Here is a 20,888-nt window from a genome sequence, read left to right on the forward strand (position 1 = left end):
AGGTGGCAGTGTTCCACAGGCTCCAAGGCTATCAATGTAAACATCTTATCTGTTGCTACACAATACAGGGCAAACCCCCAAAGTATTATTTTAAAGGCACACACTATGTGCTGTACTTATCCTAAGGGCAATCACAAGTACAATGCAAAACAACCCACTTTGCAAAAGGAGGAGGAAAGCCCTAATGGTGTTATCAGTGCTCCAGGGGCTTGTCCAGTTACAGAAAGCACTGAATTAAAAAATTGCATCTGAAAGACTTGAGAAATTGATATAAAGACAGAAATTAGTAGGCAGAAATGGATTATACATATCTGATTTCTAAAATGTAAAGATGATCTGTAGTCTGCTGTTACATTTCCTGGAATAATTTTATCCAGGCAACACACAGAAGCACTGGTTGTGGGTTATAACCCTCATTTAAGAGCAATTGAGTCACAGTGGAAGGCTGTGGTCTGGTTTTGATGCACAAATTAAACACACAAAAGCACAAATTAAATATACATGACTGTACAGTACAATGCCTTATAAAAGTGGGCCATGAGCAGAGCTGCAGACTGATGTTCACATTTATTGTGTATTATTTCATGTTCTTAATATCACTCTCAATTTAATACCTCTAATTGTAGATCCCAACTAGTGCAATGCTGTCCAACCCCTGCTGACTTCAAGGGAGCTGCACAAATATCCAGCACATGCCTTGGTTTGTTCTTTTGTTCTTTTTCACTGTAATTCAGGAAGCCTGTCATTTTTATTCCCACAGGAAACCTTGGAGGCAAAGCATAACCACGTATCAGCAGGCATAAATCCTTTTTGTGTTAAACCTGGGTAGTCCATCAGACTGCTACATACAACCTCATGGAACTAAGCTGATATAGGCACTTGCACATCTCCAAACATGTACAAAGTAAGGTGATAGCTCCAGATGACGATGGAAATGTTAATGCTCCAGTCACTCAGTTACTGTCTGTCTAGGACCAAAAAGTTCCTCACTGGAATGAAATGGAGAAAAAAAAAATCTATTCCAGCTTTTATGATTTAGTACAAAGAAAGCCAAGAAAATTGTTGAAACCTGGATGGCTGGTAAAAAAAAAGCGTGAATAAAATTCACAAATTTGAATCACAGCACAGCTGACCACATCAGCAGAGTTCTTCCTATTTTCTGCACCAAGTTTCTGAATCTCAGGCATGAAGATAAGTAGTGCCTGGAAAAGGAAGGGAGATGCAGATGGCACCTGGAAAAGCTGCTGGTCTGCAAGTGTTTCAGACAGACAAACAGAGCACTGGGGACATGCAAATGAACAGCACTTTTAATAACAATGGAGAAAAGCAGCAGCACAGCATTGCAGGTAACTGCTTTAATTTGCCTGGAGATAATATCAATCACATCCAACTAGTGATTTTTGAACAATTCTGAATTCTAGACTAAATGGATTGGTACTTGATGCATGACTCTTCATCTTTTCAGATACCACTGCTTTGGTAATGACTTACATTACTCACTGCCTTGATCCTTGGGGTTTTAGTGAATGAGCTACATATTAAGCAATTGCACTTTACAATGATTACACTTTGCCAAATCACTAGAGGAATGAAAACTGGCAAGCATCTGGGCTCCCTACTCACATGAAATACACAGACAAGACAGAGGTTAAGTTCATAAGAAAAGGTGTTTTGTGCTGGGACTCTGCAGGAATTTTGATAAAGTCATTACAAAATCTAGGATTTCAAAAACTTATTAGTTACTGCCAAGGAATGGAAGATAGGCATTCTTGAGAAGCAACCAACCTCTCTTATCCTTACACTCCAGATTCTGCTTATTTTGTTGCATCTGTGGTACCAATATCTGCTGTGGAATTCAAAGCTCACTGCAGGTTTCTGTCCTGGAATCAAACACATTCAATGAGCTTACTTCCAACTCCTAGTTTGCAATAACCATCCAGAAATAAACTACAACATAAACAACGCAGTCTTGTCTCCCAAGTCTGCAAACTGCTTGGAAAAAAACAGCTGACTGTTTTTTAAGAGACTTGTGACTTTTCCTGTCCAATCTGACAATATGACCTTGACAGCATGACTCCTGGAGCAAAAATTAAAGTACTGCTTCAGGTTTTTCCCAGCTTTGCCTAAATGGGAGAAGGGAGACACCTGCAAAGCTCCACCTCTACTAGACTGTTCCCCCTTCCTGGCATTTCAACACATTGTGTATGTAAACCAGATCAGTTCAAAAATATGCAAGTTCTAATGTAGCAACCCTCTGGGCTCAAATACATGAAGAAAGCCCCATGCTTTAGCTGAGCAATACTAACATCCTATACAGATGTGACAACGCAAGCTAGGAGAGGTCAGCTCCTCCTTGAGAAGACTAAATAATGCCCACTGGCACTAGTGTTGAGTGCTCTTTCAGCTGCAGGAAAGGGCACTCTCTGCTCCCTGGCAGAGCTAGATTATTTTAAGCAATGTTGTGTCAGTGGTGCTGTCTGCTGGAAGTGACAAAAAACTTCTTGTAACTTCACTGCAGTTCTACTCTGCAGAAACAAGAGCATTGCTTCCAGCACTCCAGCAAATTTTCTTTCACACAGCAGTGAAGTGCAGGAGGATGTAGCAGTAATGCCAAGACATGGCTGCGCATTACAGATCTTCTGAACAGGAGATTCCTGTGCCACCATCAAGCCCAAAGACAGAAATAATTGTCAAGATCAAAATCATCCATGGAAATGCTTGACTGGGAGTGTTTCATGCAAAATACTAAGCAACTTTCCTGAAACCCTTTTATCCAGGACTGCATGGACACAAATCTAGCAATCAGTTCAGAAGTTTGTGGATGTTCAGATCACCTGTACTGCACTGAATTTGAACTATTTCATATTTGGTGTCTATGCTGAATTACTACTGACAGTGGCAAATCCACAACCCTTTCTCCTATTTCTCTAAGTCCAAAGATAAAAGCTTTCTGCTTTTCCATCATCACATTATTTTAAATTTTTTTCTTTAGTCAAGTTTCTTTCAGATCTGTGTTTTAGGACCAAAAGAGCACTGTGCATTGCCAAATATAACACAGCATTAATTCTCCTTCAATACCAAAAAATGCTCCTGAAACACAGACAACATGCAGCTACTGCTTTTAAATCATGCACAGCAATAAATCCTTCCAACAGCCTGGATGAGGAAACCAACTTCCAAAAAGCCTTGGGATGGAAGTATTTGAGAAGTCTTCCAGGGAACACTACAGAGCTCTTAAGAAGTAGGTACATTTGAATATATCTGGAAATGCAAACCAATAATTTTCATCTTTCAACTCTTTAGCTCTCATTTAATTTCACCTGCTCTACATGTAGCAATAAGAGGATTTCTGCAAGTGAACCTGAAAACCACCGTCAGGGGTCCAAGAAGGCTTCGCATGCATTTCAAAAGATTCTTCAGAGCATTTGTTCAAATGTGCCAATACTTTATTCCAGTTTGGATGTAACAGCCTAAACACAGACTTCCAGTTATGGAGAACTACTCAAAACTAAATATAAGTGGCCATTACAAAGGAAAATAATTATTTGATGTGTAAAAGGTATGAAGAAAAAGCAACACAAAATCAAGACAAAATATTCAATCTCTACAAACTATGAAGTGCAAAGAAATGTGTATTTTCCTAATACTAATGTAAATTGTTTTTTAATCTATCAGTCTTCAGTGGGATTCATGGGTCTGCAGCTCCACTCCAGAAAAGTCTCTTTAAAAAGGCAGTGCAAGTCCACGGGATTGCTGCTTCTCAAGTTTCTTACACTGTGTGAGTAAACTCAGCCTGGGACTTGTACAGCAAAGATAGAACATCTTGCCAAGTGCATCCCAAACTGCACTAAAGAAACTGTAGGATGAATTCTTCCAAAGCATATATGTTTTTCATGGTTTTCCGTGTAAGTCATGCAGGTGCAGCCAGGGGCAACATGCAGAGCAATGTTTGGATCTGACCTGCCAATCCTATGCCACAGGCTGAGCCATGAAACATGTCTACTGGTGACAGCAGAATGCATCCCCATCCTGTCTCCTCCATTTCTAAATAAAATCTAACAGGAAGAGAAAAACATACCTTCCACAAAAGGGAAACTGGATTTTGATTTCCACATTTAAGCAATTCAAAGCCGCTGCATGTCTCTAGGCACATCTAAACAGTCCCGGAGAAACTCCACAGCCATGGTGAACTGCTTTTGGGAGTCTCAGTGATGAAAGATGTTCCTCACCCATACAAACCAGCATGCAAGTGGTGAAGAACTGCAAAGAGGGGCTGCCATGGACTGCTTGAGTGGGACAAGGGGGAATCCCTAAGATTTAATCTCTCTTTACAGAGCATTGTCACAGGTGGTCCTGGAGACCTGATTGGTGCCCTCTGCCTTCTGACAATCAGATGTCATCTTTTTTCTTTTTAATCAGTTTCCAGCTTTCTGCCCATATTCAGAACACACCAAACTGGCGCTATTAAAAAAAATCCATTTATTTCTTTGCATCTGCAAAAATATGGCCCACAACATGTCCCTACCTCAAAGGCACAGGATGTTCTTCATCCTCCCACTTCAAAGCTCTTGGCCAAAATAGGGAATTTTCAAGGACTGGCACGTGTTTACAAGGAACTGCTAGTTAAGGCACAGAACAGAAAATGCACATTTCTTTCTTGAGCTAAAAACCATGATAGCTGGAGAAGTGAGGAACGTAGTGAGGGCAGAAATTAAAAAAGTGAATTCAGCTGCCTACTGTCACCCGCATCACACAACTGGTGACTTCCCTTGGGCTTGAATATACACCCAGCTTCCTTAGTAATCCACCAAATGTGTTTTCAAGCCATGAGTTAACAACAACAACAGCGTGACCTGTTGTGCTTCTTGGCAAGTTGGTTGCTGTGCACAGCCTCTTTCTAAGATAATGCCATAACCCTGCTGTTCATGGTCCAGGTTTAGAGGCACTGGCTGGGTAGGAACATGCACTTTTGGGTGATCTGTTATTTACCTGTGTCCATAAATGTGCACCATACTGGGGTAGCCAGCACCACACCAGCCTTCTGGTGCACGGTGATATACACAGACCTTGGCTGACACTGACTGCTGCTCCCCAACCACTGAGAGAAGCCTGAGCCAAACCACTGTACAGTACATTGCAAAGGGTCACTAAGATTCCACTTACTGCTCCAAAGTGGCCATTTTTAACATTTCCAGCCCATCACCTATGCAATTTGTTCTTCCTAAAAGCAAGGTTTTCTCTCCTGAGTAAAAAGCCCACAGCCACTGGCAGGACCACGTGTCACATCCTGGTGGAGAATATTTTATAGTACTGAAGCACGCCCCACCTTCCACACTGAGTGTATGAAAAATAACTGTAACATTTCACTTAGCTCCAAAAATTTTGGAGCTAAGAAGCAGGCTGGAGGTCAACATTCTGGTCATGAAAAGGAAACCAAGCATGCTAAATTATGTAGCTGTCATCTCGCGAAGTTCTTTTATGTGCCAAACTAAACACAGACTAAACACAAATGTCAAGGAAAATTGTGAAGAGAGGGAAGAGCCCGAGGATTCCATGAACCAGATGGTTTAGTCATGGAAATGGATGCAACAGTTGGTAACAGCTTTCTGTGCCTGTACCAACTTTTCATCTGATCGGTGTTTTCAGAAACCGGGAGATTCATTAACAGATACTTAAATATAGGGTACTTTTAAGTTTCAGGGGAAAAAAGGTTTGTTTGGTTTTCCCTCTCCTGCCTTTTAATAGGGCAATAAAAAAAAAAAAAAACAAAAACCCAAACCTGGCAAAAGAACTCAAGCACACAGGGATGCAGAAACTTGCAGATTTTCTCCCCCCAGAATTTCCAAGTGGAAACACACATTCTGGCACATGCATTCCACAGAATCCTTTTGTAGTACATGAAAAAAACAGCTTTTCCTGTAGCTGCAAAAAGAGTGGGTCTCCCTTGTTAAGGCTGTTCTTGGAACTGGTGGCTGGTAACTGATGTTACTTTTCTTCCTACGTGAAGATACAGACTAGGCCATACCAATTTTTTGGACACTGGATCAGGTCTCCAGCCAATCTGAGAACATAACTTCCAAACACAGCTTTCTGACTTCTTATATTTTACTATCCTGTTGAAAGTTTTAAAGAGAGTTTTCTTCATCAGAAAGCCTCTTTTATTTACAAATACATATTTGTCCTGTGTTCTTCATAAGATTATGGACTGAAAAGAGAAATGACACGCATCCAAATATAAAAAGATGGAATTGCACAATAGCATCATCACCATATAGCAAAATTAGCAAAAAAATGAGTGAGAAGTGGCTTAAGTACCTCCAAATTTCAGAGCTCTCATTTCACAGAGAACATACTGTTCTTAAATAGCTGGAAACACACAAAATTAATTTACCTCCTCGAAGATCACATTTTCTTGAAATGAAGTCACAGTAATGTGCTAATAATATAAGCATCAGTCTCTGAGCTCACTACAGAATTAAACTGGAGAAGGACGTGGGGTCTGAAAGAGATGGTTTTAATGGGAACACTTAGCAACAGTCAGTCTTCAGTGCTGTCAAAACGACCAAATGAACACTGCCTGATACACTCTTCATTCTTCAAAACCTGGCATTTTGCAGAAGTATTGGCAACATTCATGTTTACAAAGTTGGCAGAAAACAAATGTTTATTTTTATCCTAGAATTATCACACAAAAAACTTAAAAAATTCACATCATAGTGACCTGTTGGTACTGCTGTTACAACCGTGCTGGTATTCTGATTCCTTTCAAACCTCAAGTGGTGCCCATGAGGGCTTTACACATAGGCCAGGGAACTGGAAATTAATTTACACTGCTTCATTACTCTAAGTCCCTCAAAACAGTTTAATACAGCATTTTGACGATCGTAGGTAAACAGAAAAATAAATGTCCTTTCTGGTAAAGAGGGAAACATACAACCTTTTCTTCCACATCAGCGAGCAACAGAGGTTTTGGTTTCGGCCACGAGTATGATGGACACACTTCATGAATAAGGTTTGGAGGGGACTTCTTCCACCATGTCCTTCCAGCTGTTTTCATTTCAGTCTGACTCAGTCCTGTTGCCCTTACTGAACTGTGCACTGGAGCCAGGAGCAGATGTGGCAGCCAAGGACCACCACACCACACCGGCGTTATGGTACCTGTACTTCACCACTGCCGTTTCCACCCCAGCAAGTGAGGCAAATGCAGCCCCTGCCTGGCTGCCCAGTGCTCTCTCTGGCAGATCTCTGCTCCTCAGACCCCTGACCACTGCCACCTGCTCCTGTTTGAAACACATACACTGCAGCACCTAATTCTCCTGCTGTCCATTGCCCGAAGGTAGGGCTCCCAAGCCTCCTCACCAACACTGAGCCTGCCCTCCATCTCTGTGCCAGTTTAGTAGCTTTAGTTCACTCTGACCTGAAAATGAAAACACTTCAACCAGGCGTGACTTAAGCAAAATGTCCGTGTGTATTATGTCAGTTACAGTTATGCAATGGCCAATATTAGTAAATTCGTAGCTAATTTTAAATAAAAACTCTGAAAAAACAGCGACAAACAGTTCCATGGCACGTACCATTCTTACCATGGGGATAATGCTTACCCTTTGTCCAAAGGGACAGTGGAAACAAGTATAAATATAGAAATTGTCTCAAAACTGCAAATCTAAGCCTATGTTAATGCTCTAAACTGTCACTGACTTCCACTAAAATTATTCAGATCCAAACATAAGCAATGATTTAGGACATCAATTTATAACATAATGCTGGTGACCCTGTACCAGTCAGGCTGGATTGGTTTCTGTCCACAAAGCAATAGTGGCAATAGTTTATCGCTGGTCTTGCAAGAGCATTTAGTATGTAAATATGGTTTTTTAAAGATATACACACACATTTCCCCAATTCAACTGTAGCTGAGTATTTCCCTTCCAGTTTTCAGTAATTTTTAAACAAAATAGATACCAAGCCCCTTCTGTTTGGATGCTTTGCTTTCTTTTTCCAGCCTGAATGAGCCTACAAATATTTTCTTAATTATACAATGCCAATGTTTCACTTTGCAAACATTGAAGATGAAGGAACACTTGAAGCTTCAGCACCAGAAGGAAAACAAGGAAGAGTGCAGAGAGTAGCTCCATTCAGAACCACAGAGCTGTAACAATTATTGTTCCAGTTTAATACAAGTAACTCATAAAGACTTTTTTTCTAAGTAGTCCCATTGTTCCTGACAACCAAAGTGATTCCTATGTGAGATCGGACCTTCAAGACCCTTAAGTTGATACAGTTTGCAATCCCGCAGAACAGCAACACAAACCAGTTCCCCATAAGCACTGGAGAGATAAGAATACTTCTAATCTCTTGCAAAATGTCATCTCAGTTCATTAAAAACTTCACCTACTTCCTTAGAAAAAGGAGTCTATCATTCTTGGAGATAGTTACTGTCTTTTTGTTGTTGTTGTTGCTGGAGTACTGAGTTCTTGACCTACAGTTTTATTTATGTGTTAGCCTGAATGAGGGTAAGGAGAGAAGAGGAGCACCATAATATTAGCAGATTAATTAATATTACTTGTGGTGATACCAATGATTTTCCCTGTTTGTCCCCCATCTCTCCTTACTATTCTCATTTTGTTGCCTTTTTTGATTATTCCAGAGTGCTGTCAACAGAGCTGTGGAAGTTCCTTCCTTTGTGAGAACAACATTGCTGATTTCCTCTAAGTCTTTGCTTCCATAGGAAGCAGATACCTGGCAGATTTGCAATGGAATGCTAAATCAACTATGGAAGTTCTGCACTGCTGTCTGTTTCTGAGAAAGTCGCAGAAGTTCTTCTCTAATTGCTTTGATAAGAGAGGCTGACGAGTGACCTGGCTGGAGGTCCTCAGTGGAACTGGTGGTGTAGCAAAGGCCCTGGCCCTGAAGGCTGTTGCGTGGAAGCTGAGCAGGAGGTGCTGAGGGCTGCCTGGCCGAAGTCCTCGGCATCTGGAATACTGGTGAGGAGGAATATTCTTGGTGTCCATGCATATGCGTCTGGAAAAAGGGAGAAACCATTATTGTATTTTCTGAATAAACGTGATTATCCCAGAAAACACAAGAAAGCAAAAAGGCAAAGAACTGGGGGGAAAACAACATGGAGATGCTTATATCTGCTGCAGCGGCTCTTCTGTTACATGAATGAATGATGTCTCTTATGGAGCACAAAACAACAAGTTTACACAAAATTGTTGGACTGCCTCAAGTTCAGAGACCCCCCTTTCCAATCTACAGTATGTTTAGGAACTGAAATGGAAGGAGGTGGGGAGAAACCCCATAGGACTGGAAATCAACAGAATTGGCTTCTCTTACTATCCACTTCCATCAACTTCCTAAAAGACAGCAGGCAAATCACTTTTTTCATCTCTCCACACTATTTATAAGCAGAGATACTACTATTTACACCTTCCCTTTTCCTGCCTGCTTTGCCTGTTCAGACTGTACACTTTTGAGGACCCTGTGACTGACCAGTGCCCAGGAAAACACTGTCAACAGAAGAAGCAGCAGAAGAAAACAACTAGGATTTGAAAGACTAGATTTTTCCATACTCAATATCTGAGAAACGCTATCCCAGCTTAGGGACAATCATCGTTTCAGGGCAGGAAGGGGTTAATTCTGCCTTTGTTCAGTAATGTACATTTTCTAACAAAACAAGAGACAGAGAACAGAAGCCTGAGTTTATGGCTTGTCCTTCTGCAAGACGATCTGCTTACACTAAAACAAAGCATGGATTTACAGTACACTGGGTGACTGCAGCAACTCCCAGCACGGACACAAACAAGGCACATTTTGAAAATCCAGATTCCAGCTGACAACCCTGGAGCAATTTTGCCTCGAATTGCTGAAGGCAGGGAGGCAGCCTGAAGGAAACACGGGACACAGAGGATTGGAAGGCACAGGTGGGAGCAAAGCAACGTGATCCCCTTTCAGGGGGAGCAGCAGGCTCAGAGCACAGCCACCACAAGCCCGTGAGCACTACCTTGGTCTGGGAACAAGCCTTAAGGAGTAGCAGAGAGAGCAGCCTGATAGGGAAAGAAAGGACAGCAAGGTCAGCTAGAAGAGGATTTGGGGGCGAGAGGGAGTGGAAGGAAGACATTACAAAGCAGAGCCTGGGAAGGATACTGGGAACCTGCAGCAACAGTGGCAGCAGTGTGCAGGGAACACAAAAATGCATGGCAGCAAGCTCCTTGACATCTCTCATAATACAAATGAATAAAATTTAAGCCATTTAGAAAGTTGAATTAATAATAGATTCTGAGTCTCTTGTGCAGCTCACGTACAGCACTCCTCCTTTATACAGTTAATTCTGGGAGACAGATTAAGGGGAAAAGAGGCTTTAATAGAAGAATGATAGGTAAAGGTTTTCCAAGTAACATCCTGTCTTATTTCTTATAAAAGAGAGGTGATTTCAGTATCAGAAAGGAATGAATGGGTCTCCTGATTGTTCAGAATTATTCATTTGGCAGTGAAACCTGAAACTAATTCATACATGCAGTCTAGAGTTGGCAAACCTGGCAAGTACTCTGTGGGTTTATGGGGAAGAGATGACATTAAAAAAATATTAAAAGGAAACACTCCTTGATACATGAGTCTTAACAGCAACCTAAATTATGTTCAGGTTACTTTCACATTAAAATGCACAATGTGATTCAGCTCCCGTCTCACAGTGCACTAAATTACCACCATAAGAATGGTTTCTTAAGGGGAGTTAGGGAGTCTGATGACCATAGCGGCTAGTTTTTACACTAAGTTTTTCAAGGTCTTCTTAAATATATCAGAAAAAGAAAAGGTGTGTTTCTGTGATTTCACATATAGCATCAGAATTAAACAGGCCTGTAAAATTTCAATGCCACATTAGTTTAGAAACCTAACCTCTACTAACCTACAACAGCAAAATAACAGGAGCAAAAAGTCTGAAATAATTTTTGCTGGTTTTTAAAAATTTCTTTACTGATGGAAACACACAAAGATATGCTATATAACATTATATATGCAAAAATAGATAGTTCTATATAATAGCTATATATTTTATATTTTTATCTAAAAACTTCTAGATAATTAACAGCAATATGAAATAATTGACAAAAATATGTTTATTGAATCTTCCTTCTTAAGGAATGAAGATTTATTTTTAATCTCCATTTAATACCTGTTGAACTCTGGCTAATTTCAACTGAACTAAATGTATAAATATATATCCAGACATAAATGTGTATATATGAATGTATGAACAGATACATAAAATTCACAAAACCAGGTAGCTAATTAGACATCATCTGATTTGTTACAACCTTATTTGTTATCATTGAATCTGCTTCTGAGTGGCAGAAAAGTCAAGTTGGGCTGTGCTCTGCTGTATCTCTTAGCCAGCATGGATCTCACAGGGCCTATCTCAGGAACTTGAGAGACAACTAAGTTTGGTGAGATTTTTTAGAGACACTAGCATGGGCAGCTGAGTAAAAAAAAAAAGAGTGAAAGGGTAGGAGTATCTTTGGGGAAACACTGGAAACCTGCAGGAAGGCTTGGGAGAACAGTGGAAGGCTCCAGGGGACTGTGGATGGGTAGGAGGTGATGCCAGGTGGTGGAGGGAGGTGCAGATATGCAAGGGACTGAGCCCATCTGTAAGAAGCCAGGCTTCATTTGTTCTGCTGCTCAGATGAGCACTTCCTCAGGATTGTATTTTTTGTCAGCTAAGGAAATTCTGTCCTCCTCTTGGTTGCCCTGGGCCTTCTGGATGGAGAATTAAGGTGAGTTGATGGTACCCTGCACACTGATTTTGGGCTGGGAGGTACAAGTGAGAGGTCATGTTCCAGCAGAAAGTCAGGTATTGCCTTCAGGAATAAAGGAGTGAGGATACTGTGAGGAAAAACGCTGTTGCAGGAAGACAAATGCAGATCCCTCTCCAGTTTGTGTGCAAGAAGAATGCTTGAGATTTCAATCTTCCTAAATGCAGAGTTTAATTTTAGAAACTTGTTCAGAATGAGGGAGCAGTAAGACAAGGTTTGCATGGGATCAGTTGAATAATGCACCACAAGGAACATGACCATCTTTAAGTAAAGCCTCATTGCCAAAACGAGGAAAGACAAATTTAGAGCTCTGTCCTAGTGAAAAATCCAAACTGTGAAGGTAATTATTTAACTGCAGAAAGCAGTAAGACCACAACTTTTTGTTTGTTTGTTTTTCGTTTGTTTTTTTCTTTTTTTAATGGAAAGAACCCTTTAAAAAAAAAATTGTTCACAGGAAAAAAAGTTCAGGCAGTATGTGAGCTGTCCTACAACTGCCCGACACCAAATTCAAATAAGTTTTAGTTCATTATCTCCTCCTTTTATCTGTTTTTTTTAATAACAAACTGAAAAAAAATCACATTGCAGTAACATACGAACTGCAGCAACCAGTGAGCAAAAAGTTCTGTCAAAGCTGAGGAACTCTTTAAACTGAGATGAACTGAAAGAAAAACAGCCTGGATTTAAATGACCTGAACAGGAACACGCCCACAGATGTAGAAAAGCCATTTTCAGAAAAGAAAGACAAATGTAAAGAAAGGTCAGTAAATGGTAACCCAGTGATGTCTCTGAAAATGGAACTCAAGACACTAAGATCTCTCGTGCAAGTGCTCTTTTAGATGTAAACTGAAATTATGATCTTGCATTCAAATACCACAGTTTCAAGCACAGAAAGCACATCAAATTAGAGAAACAGATCTTTCAGCTTTGACAGTTGAAGTTTTTGAATAGTATCACACAGCGTACCCAGTTCTCAAAAGCTTTACGCTGCTCCTCTTGAGTTTATTTGGAGTGGAGGCAGCTCAATTTCACGAAAATTTAGGATAAGCCCATCCTGGTGCATTTCCTTTGTGCAAAGCTATGTCATGATCATGCAATACTGCAAAGCAACATCAAGTCGTGTGAACACACACTGCCCTCAATATGCAAAAGGAGGAGATCTCACTTTCTTTCCTCAAGGAAGAAACCAGAAAAAGATAGTTTAAACTAAGAAGTTAAAGAAGAAGCCATAAAGTTGTCACGCTCAAGAGTACTGCAATAAATCTGTCCCAGGTCAGTCTGCTCCAGGATGCAAATGCACCAAAGAGGGAGTGGTAGCAGCCAAGTGTCTGTCTCCTGGCAAGGCCATATACTATCTTCAATCTCACACATCGGGTTGAATCAGAAATGTCAACCTCTGCAAGCACAGCTGCCAAGAACATGAAATCACCATGGCTGCCTGGGCATCACAGGTAAATGAGTATGTGTTCATTTACCACATCCTGCTGACTTAGGCTAGGAAAGTAACTTGTTTAGAAACACCTCCATTTGCACATGTTATGTGCAAGTATGTACCTTTTTCTGCTGCCCTGACTCCTGCTGTTAGCACTGATACAGAAGATAAAAGAACTTTATGCATACAAAATAGGATGGCAGCCCGGGACAATTTAATTCAGTGTTTTCTAATGACAATGATCTCAAAATACAGAGGCGTATTTCAAAGAGGGAATGGAAAGCAGTATCCACCTCTGCTGGAGCTCAGAAGCAGAACTGGATGAACTGCAATTAATGGGTGAAGCCCCAAGCAAGGAAAAAAAAAAGTTAGGGTAAAATGAGAGAAAGCATTTAGAGAAGCAAAGGTGAAAGAAAGCAAGCAGAAGTCAGAAGAGCTAACAAGGGTTTGAAGAGCAAAGCAAAGAATGTCAGAGAAGCAACTAAAAGTGTTCCAGGGAGGGAAAAAGTTCCAAACAGTAATGCAAGAAAAAAATACCCAAACAAATCACTACTTTGGAAACTATGCAAATGTGTAACAGTACTCACTGCATCTCGCCTAGCACATTCATCCTCTCCACGATACTGGGGCCACTCTGGCCCCCCCGGCTGGCCATGCCCTGCTCTGCCTGAGGGGATCTCCACTGGTTGACCTCCGATCCTGCTAGCAATTCCCACCTGAGTGAGGTGCTGTATCTGAGAACCTTAAAAGCAAATATTGTTTTTTTTCATCTTCATACATAGTCAAGTTTGCAGGGCAGACACATGATAACATAAAACTTTGTTGGAAGCAGGAGACAAGAAGAAAATGGAGCTCTGTTTCTGTGCAATTAATAAAAATCAGCAGAAAGAAGGCTGTCAGTGTGGAATAAAGACAGAAAAGTTATGTGTATTCTGTGCAGTTCATGTGAGTGTGATGCATTTCATGGCACTGCACTGAAAGAAGAGGGTGGGATACACGCATCTCTGACATGGGTTACTCCTCATTCCAAAAACATGCCAGCCCTTTCCAAACAGTGCTTACTGAAAGCTCTGGTAATGCTATTTGCCAATTACTCAGCAGCAAAGAGAGGACATTTGCTCCTGTGGCACACCTTATTTGCATCACACTGGCAAGACCCTAACTCTGCAAACTGCCTCCTGTGGCTCTGAAGAATAAAACCCACGACTACATAAGAGTGTTCTTCTGTCAGCTTTGCTTTGCGGTTAAATATTAAACCATGCTGTCGTTAACTAATAGAAGGTCAGAACACACTGTATCTCCTTCCAGCCTGAAAGCCAACCTCCTCCTTTCTCCTCTTTCTTCCCTTCCCTCCTTCCCACTGCTTTCAAACATATGCAAGGATAGCTGCCACCATTAATTGCAAGAGATATGTAACAACATGCCAGCTTTCCTTCTTCATTAATTGTCTCCCACAGGGAAATGTCATTTTTATTCTTAAAATTACTATTAATACTTCATTATTCATTAGAAATGAAACACATTTAACCCAGAGATACATAGAACTGTGTGTATGTACAGAAGGGGAGGAAAAGACAAAAACAACAGTGTGATTTACGTGATGGACAGTTAGATCACTTCCCCATTCTCTCTCAAAACACCCCAGTATTTGAGAAGTTCGATATTTACACGTAATTATGCTGAGGGACAGAAACTAAATATATTAAGTACCTCCAAACTTTAAAGCAGAATACATATGAACATTTAGACAACAGTGTGAATTAGACAATAAAACAGCCATCGTTAAGCTGTAATAGTTATGACATTCCTATTCTTCTTATCCATTTACAGGGAGATGAGAGCAACTATCAAAACTGGACTTCTGATATATGATCATATTTCCAGTCTTTTTCAAGGAAGAAAATATTTATCTGGGAGAAAATTAACTGTAACATTTACATAGCAATACAACATTTTATTCTTAGAATTGTTTGCTGCTTATCTGCCACGTGATGTTACCATCTTACTCATGACAGCATTGGTGACTGCTATCAAAATTACCTCAAACAGATCAGGGAAGGTGATTTCATGGGGAACAGCAGAGATAGATAATTCAATCTAAAACTAAGAGATACTGCTTTAATGCATGCAATTCTACAAAGAGAAATAAGAAACACAAATGTAGAGATGTATTAAAAAATTTTGCTACTTAGCATGCTGATTTGGGATGCAGAAATTAGTTCATTTAGCACAAAAGAAGGAGTCTGAAATGGAAAGTTAGCATACATTGTAATCTCAAGTGATTTTCCATTCTTAGCAAATGGGGTTTTGTGAAAATACACTTTGTGATAACTAGTGCTTGTAAGATACTAAAAAAAGAAGCAATGCACTTCCCTTTTCTGCAAGGTCCTATGAAAAGTAAAGTTAACATCACTTTGTGATCATTTATTTTTGGGCACTGAGGACAAGGACCACATATCACATGTAGCAGCTGAAGGAGAATGACATCTTAGTGGTGACCTTGGCATAAGAACAGATAGAGAAAAGGCTCAGTTATTTTCCTGAATATTTAACATCAGTGAAGTGTACCTGCAGTGCTCCCAACGGGTCGTGGCCGTGCCACTGACGGCATTTCCTCTGAGTACATCCCCCTGGAGGAATACTGAACCTCAGGGGGCGGCTGCTCTCCGTGCATTAACTCTGCAGGCTGAAGAAAACCTGGCCCAAAGTTCTGCCTGTGGAAAAGGAGTCAAGGTTAAAAGAAGTGAAATCCCTAATTAGAAGCAATAATGTAGGTGTGCCTCACACAGTAGTTCTTTATGCCTTTCAATGTAATTGTAACCTTCAATGCTGAGGAAAATATTTACATCTGAAGAATGTGTTTTAACAAAATTTTACACAAGTGTTTTTCACATGTTGCAGTCTCCTCAATGCAGAGAAAAAAGTTCACAGATCTTGAGATCTTGTTTTCTCCTTGGGGAAAAAAAGTATCTTCAATGAAAAAAAATGGAAAAGTAAGACTTCAGCAGTGATGTAGCTGCTTACCTCAGCAACAAAGCTGACTCTTCTCTAAGAGTTTCTAGGCACACACTTATGGTCTAAACCAAAATACAAGCTGCATGACATGTGTATTTTGTGAACAACTATTACTTCACAAAGTATTCCGATAATTTTTCAGGAAGTTTTCAAAACCGCGTGCTAAGATTTGTGAAACGACTCAAAGCATTAGCACACATGAAGAAACACAATGTGTACTGCAATTAATGTTTCCTGTCAATCAGGCTGGTGCTGGTAGGCACTGTTATATATTTGCTAAAAAGAGTTAACAACAGAAACTGTAATCCATTCAACTTCACTATTTGTGTGACTGTAAATGAAGCAAAGTGAGACAAGCAGTCAGGCTCAGGCACATGGAACTACACAAAGTGAGGGCTAGGGATGAGTTTTCCATGCCTTTTACCACCGTGGCATCTTAGCCCTCCTAGGCTACAGTCTGCATCCTATTCCTCAAGATATCAATTTTACACCCCTTTGTTTTACTGCAAATTTGGGTGACTGCATCTAGTTTAGATTATTCTTGATTTGTACTTTATTTGCAAAACTACCCATCTTCATATGACAGCCAGATAGCAAAGAAAGTTGACATAATAAATTGCACAAACAAAAGTACCACCTATTTGGCATGCAGAGTTACAAGATGGAGGAGGTTACAGGGCTTCAAGTTGTAACAATCCCATTGTGGAAGTCCTAGAATTTCCCCAGTTCCCTCACATACAATCCCTACCTGTCCACTCAGCAGATCCAGAGGAAACCATTTCCAACCACACAAGCTAGTTAAAATAAATGCTTCAATGGGTAGGTAATGTTTAACTACATCACTTCTGCTATGTTAATCACTGTAATCAGTAAAGGATGTGATCGTCCAGCCCTTTATGCCTGCAGTGTTGAGCTGGAATTTTGAAGCTGATGAATTACTACAAATTTTTGATGTTGTCTAAAGAAAACAGTTTCTCAACATTACTGCAAATGTATTATTTTTGTGCCAATTTTTCAGAGGATGGGAAGTAAATTCTTTATTGTTGATGTGTGTGCACTTGAAAGGTTCACATTTAAAAAGGCTTCACCTTCTCAATCTTCTTTATAATAGATACCTATACCTTCTCTATAAAGTCAAGATCAACATAAGAGCATAAAACCAGAATACAGCTCTGCATCTGTATCATACAGGCTTTCTAGTGCTCCTTCCTATTTCCAGACTGAAACTCAGCTTTCAATTTTTGCACATCCAAAAAAAACCCCAAAATTATCTCCAGTCATTTAAGTCAGGAGATACTGCTCCAAGAATCAATTTTACACCACTAATCCACTACAGCTCAGTACATCTATCTCTGTTGCATGATTCAATACCCATTTCCTGGCAAAAGCTGTTCATTGTGCCTTTATGACTGCCTAGCTGTTATGTGACCTAGGTCTTTTACATTTAATTTTTTTCCCCAGGTTGGTTCCAGCCCATTAAAGATGCCGATGGTGTTATTACAGGGAAGAGAACAGTATGCTCACCCAACTAGTATTCCATGCATTGGATATTTAACCAATGGACTATGACATTGATACATGCCACCTAACCACACTGACCTCAGGTTATTTTTCCTTCCTCTAGCTGGTGCACTGCTCCTATCAATTTGTTTATCATTGTCTTCAGATTTTGAGAATAACTCTCATTGCACAACCATGACAACTTGTTTTCTATTGACCAAGCCTTAGGAAGCTTTCTATTTTAATGAAAACTTAGAGGAATTCTTTCTGTTCAGATCAATGACTTTGCAGATTGTTAACTTACTCTGCTGACACTGGCAAAACCAGCATTTGGACTTTTGTGATTAACATAAATTCAGGCTGCCTATGCCAAAGAATGATTAACTTTTGAACAAAAATACATTGTGAAGACACTATCTTGCCCAGGTGTATTAACATGGACTACAGCACTTTCATGATTAATTTATCACATTTTCTCTGAATATGTACATACTGTGTGCCATTTCATGTATGCTCAACTCGCACTGAAACTGTCACCTCCAGCCAAGAACTATGCAAGATGCTTAGAAACTCCTCCTTTTCTACTTGGTCTTCTCAAAATCAGAGAACAGGTTGCAGAACAATAAATAAAGCAAAGTTCTTCACAGCTATTTTACCATCAAGTTTCCAAGGCAGTGAGACTTCAGGTGAAGTCTGATGAATGACATGAATAGCAGTGGGATTTCATCTCACATGGTGAACTCTAAGAAGGCAATGAGAGAGCAGCACAAGGCCACCATTTTACCAGCCTGGCTGCAGCAGCTTGGAGAGACTGAGACAAATCTCACCCCAGTGAGTACCATGACTCAAGTGTCCAACTTCACACGTGGTTAAAACACACAAACCAAATGTGAAATTAACAGTCACCTGGACAACTGTTTTATCCCCTTTACACAATTCTCTCATGGCAAGGGCAGGAGAACATGGAAAATTTGTTCTTCCCCTGATTTTATAATAATAGGGCTGCAAGGCAGACTTTCTCTGTGAGGGTCACTGTGCTCTGTCATTTATTCTTAACTTGGTTAAAAATAGCACGAATCTGTTAGTCATATGAAAGCTGTTGTGAGTGAGTGTTGCCCTGAGGATACAGAAACAAGATGAAAGCAAGAATACAGGGAGAATTACATGCATCTGAGTAACTGTTTCAGGCTCTCCAAAAGCTCATACTCAGTGGTTTACTGAATATTGGAAGGATTTTGCTACAGCTGAGGGGCTAGAAACACATTTCTTTTAAACAGAGGCTTGGATTCCATACAGCATGCATATGTCATTTATGCTTCATAAATAAATAACAAAGACTGGATCTGGACTCCTGTTACTTCTCATTTATACAGTACTTTGCATAATAATATACCAGTGCCAGTAAGAAATCTGGAGTAATTGCAAGGAAAATAATAAATGATAATTTGATCAGTAAAAAGCTACCTCGGTAGGAGACCTGGTGCTGCTGGCGGAGCCATTCCAAATTCCATGTATCTCTGTCAGGAGAATGAAAAAAAACCACCAAATTAAAATCAAAATTCATACCTTGGGAACTCCATGGTCTGCCTTTTAAATGATGAATGGCAGAGATCACTAAGCCTCTATGTAGGACTTGATGGTAGCCATAAGAATTTAAGTTTTACAAACAAAGGAGCACAAGAAGATCTGGGAATCACTGCTACAGCAGCTACAGTCTCTTCTTAGTGATCAGAGTCTTAATTTAAAAACCTTTCAGAAATACTTTTTCTCACTCATGGAAAATCAAGAGCTGCTCCAATGTCTACTTAGCAAAACACCAAGCTTTGCATTTGGAAATCTCTTTTGACCTCAAACAGCAACAGACTGCAGCAGAGAGACCACAGGGCTCAGACTCATCAGAACTCCTCATGATGACCTACAGGATTACCCATGTGTTTCAGTGCTCCATCAACACAAAAAAATCATACACAGAAACACTGCTTCTCTATCCCTCACTTCCTGAAAGCTTTTGGATATCCTGCTGAAAAATATGACCTATGCCAAATACATTCTTTTTTTATTGTCAAAATAGGAACTACCACACATATTTAAAAAAAAAAAAAGTTTGACTCTCAGACACAGCAAAACTGACTCGTCAAAGATCCTAACTGGGAAGAGCTGAAATTATCCTAAAGGAAAACTCCTGTCTTCTCTTGTGGCTGAGATGGGAAAAGGGAAAAGAAAGCAAACAGCTCAGAAAGCAAGTTCACCATCTTGTGACAGTCATTTCTGAATTCTCCTTGTTCTGGGAACGTTCCGCGTTTGTGCTAAGCCCTGACAGCAAGGGCACAACAGCAGCGGCCGCGGCTCAAGCGGCGCTAACTCCCTGCCCGTCTGACCCGCATCCCACACGTGCTGCTCCCTGCCCAGCTGGCCCCAGGCCATCCATCCTTGCCCAGCAGCTACTCACCGGCTGTGCTGCCGACACCCCGGGCGGGGGCACGGCCGTGGAGCTGGCGGCCTGGCTGCTGGGAGCCACCAGCGCGAAGGCGTCGTCCAGCAGCGAGTGCATGGTCTGCCGGGCCTCCTCGATGGACGGCTGCGGGGGCACGTACTGCGACACCGGGTGCGGGGGCAGGCCCGGGAACTTCCCCAGATCCGCCGAGGATGATGTCTGGGGCTCGGGAGGCAAGTCTGGGTCGGACTGGAGGAAACAGAAGGAAGGTGAAGGGCAGCCACGGAGAAGATCTAACTGGCTTCCAAGCCCCTGTGGGCCTTCAGTCTGAGCAACAAAGTCTTGGCTAGAACCACGGCATCTGCCCTTACCCTCCCCACTGCTGCACGCACATATGTAACACCAGCAGCTCAAACACTTCATTCGGTGAGATCTGAAGGACTCTGATCTCAGGTAAGGCAGCAGAGCTTTGGACAGGAGTTACTCAGCTATAACAGAAATCTTGGGGTTTGCAAGCATGTAATCAAGTCATGCAGACAGCATTTCTCCACCCAGAAAAGAAACCAATCAGCTCTGTCTATATCTTTGACTTCTTTGCAGCTTTTGCAACTCTAAGAAATTAATTCAGTCTTTAGCTTATAACTGACCACATCAGCAGTAACATTAAACAATTATCTCCTAGAAAAACGCAGAAAGGAAGCTG

The 20,888-nt window shown here is 40.8% G+C and overlaps 1 protein-coding gene across 5 annotated transcripts in view; it reads right to left on the minus strand.

Annotated features, from left to right (window-relative positions):
• Positions 1-6,646: 6,646 nt before the first annotated feature.
• KIAA1549 (KIAA1549 ortholog) overlaps positions 6,647-20,888 on the minus strand; it is a 140,554-nt gene continuing 126,312 nt past the window's right edge. The window contains exons 16-20 of one of the 5 annotated variants that reach the window (XM_041485947.1): positions 20,201-20,434; positions 19,216-19,268; positions 15,805-15,950; positions 13,824-13,978; positions 6,647-9,018 (exon numbers count right to left, since the gene is read on the minus strand). In XM_041485947.1, the coding sequence (XP_041341881.1) occupies positions 8,764-9,018; positions 13,824-13,978; positions 15,805-15,950; positions 19,216-19,268; positions 20,201-20,434 (843 nt within the window). In that variant the 3' untranslated portion in view covers positions 6,647-8,763. Of the gene's footprint in view, positions 9,019-13,823; positions 13,979-15,804; positions 15,951-19,215; positions 19,269-20,200; positions 20,435-20,635; positions 20,674-20,888 lie in introns of those variants that run through there. The other 4 variants (XM_041485948.1, XR_005956721.1, XR_005956722.1 and 1 more) reach the window with 4 other exon arrangements.

This window comes from Pyrgilauda ruficollis, unplaced genomic scaffold, assembly GCF_017590135.1.
Source record: "Pyrgilauda ruficollis isolate IOZ18807 unplaced genomic scaffold, ASM1759013v1 scaffold73, whole genome shotgun sequence".
Lineage (NCBI taxonomy): Eukaryota > Metazoa > Chordata > Aves > Passeriformes > Passeridae > Pyrgilauda > Pyrgilauda ruficollis.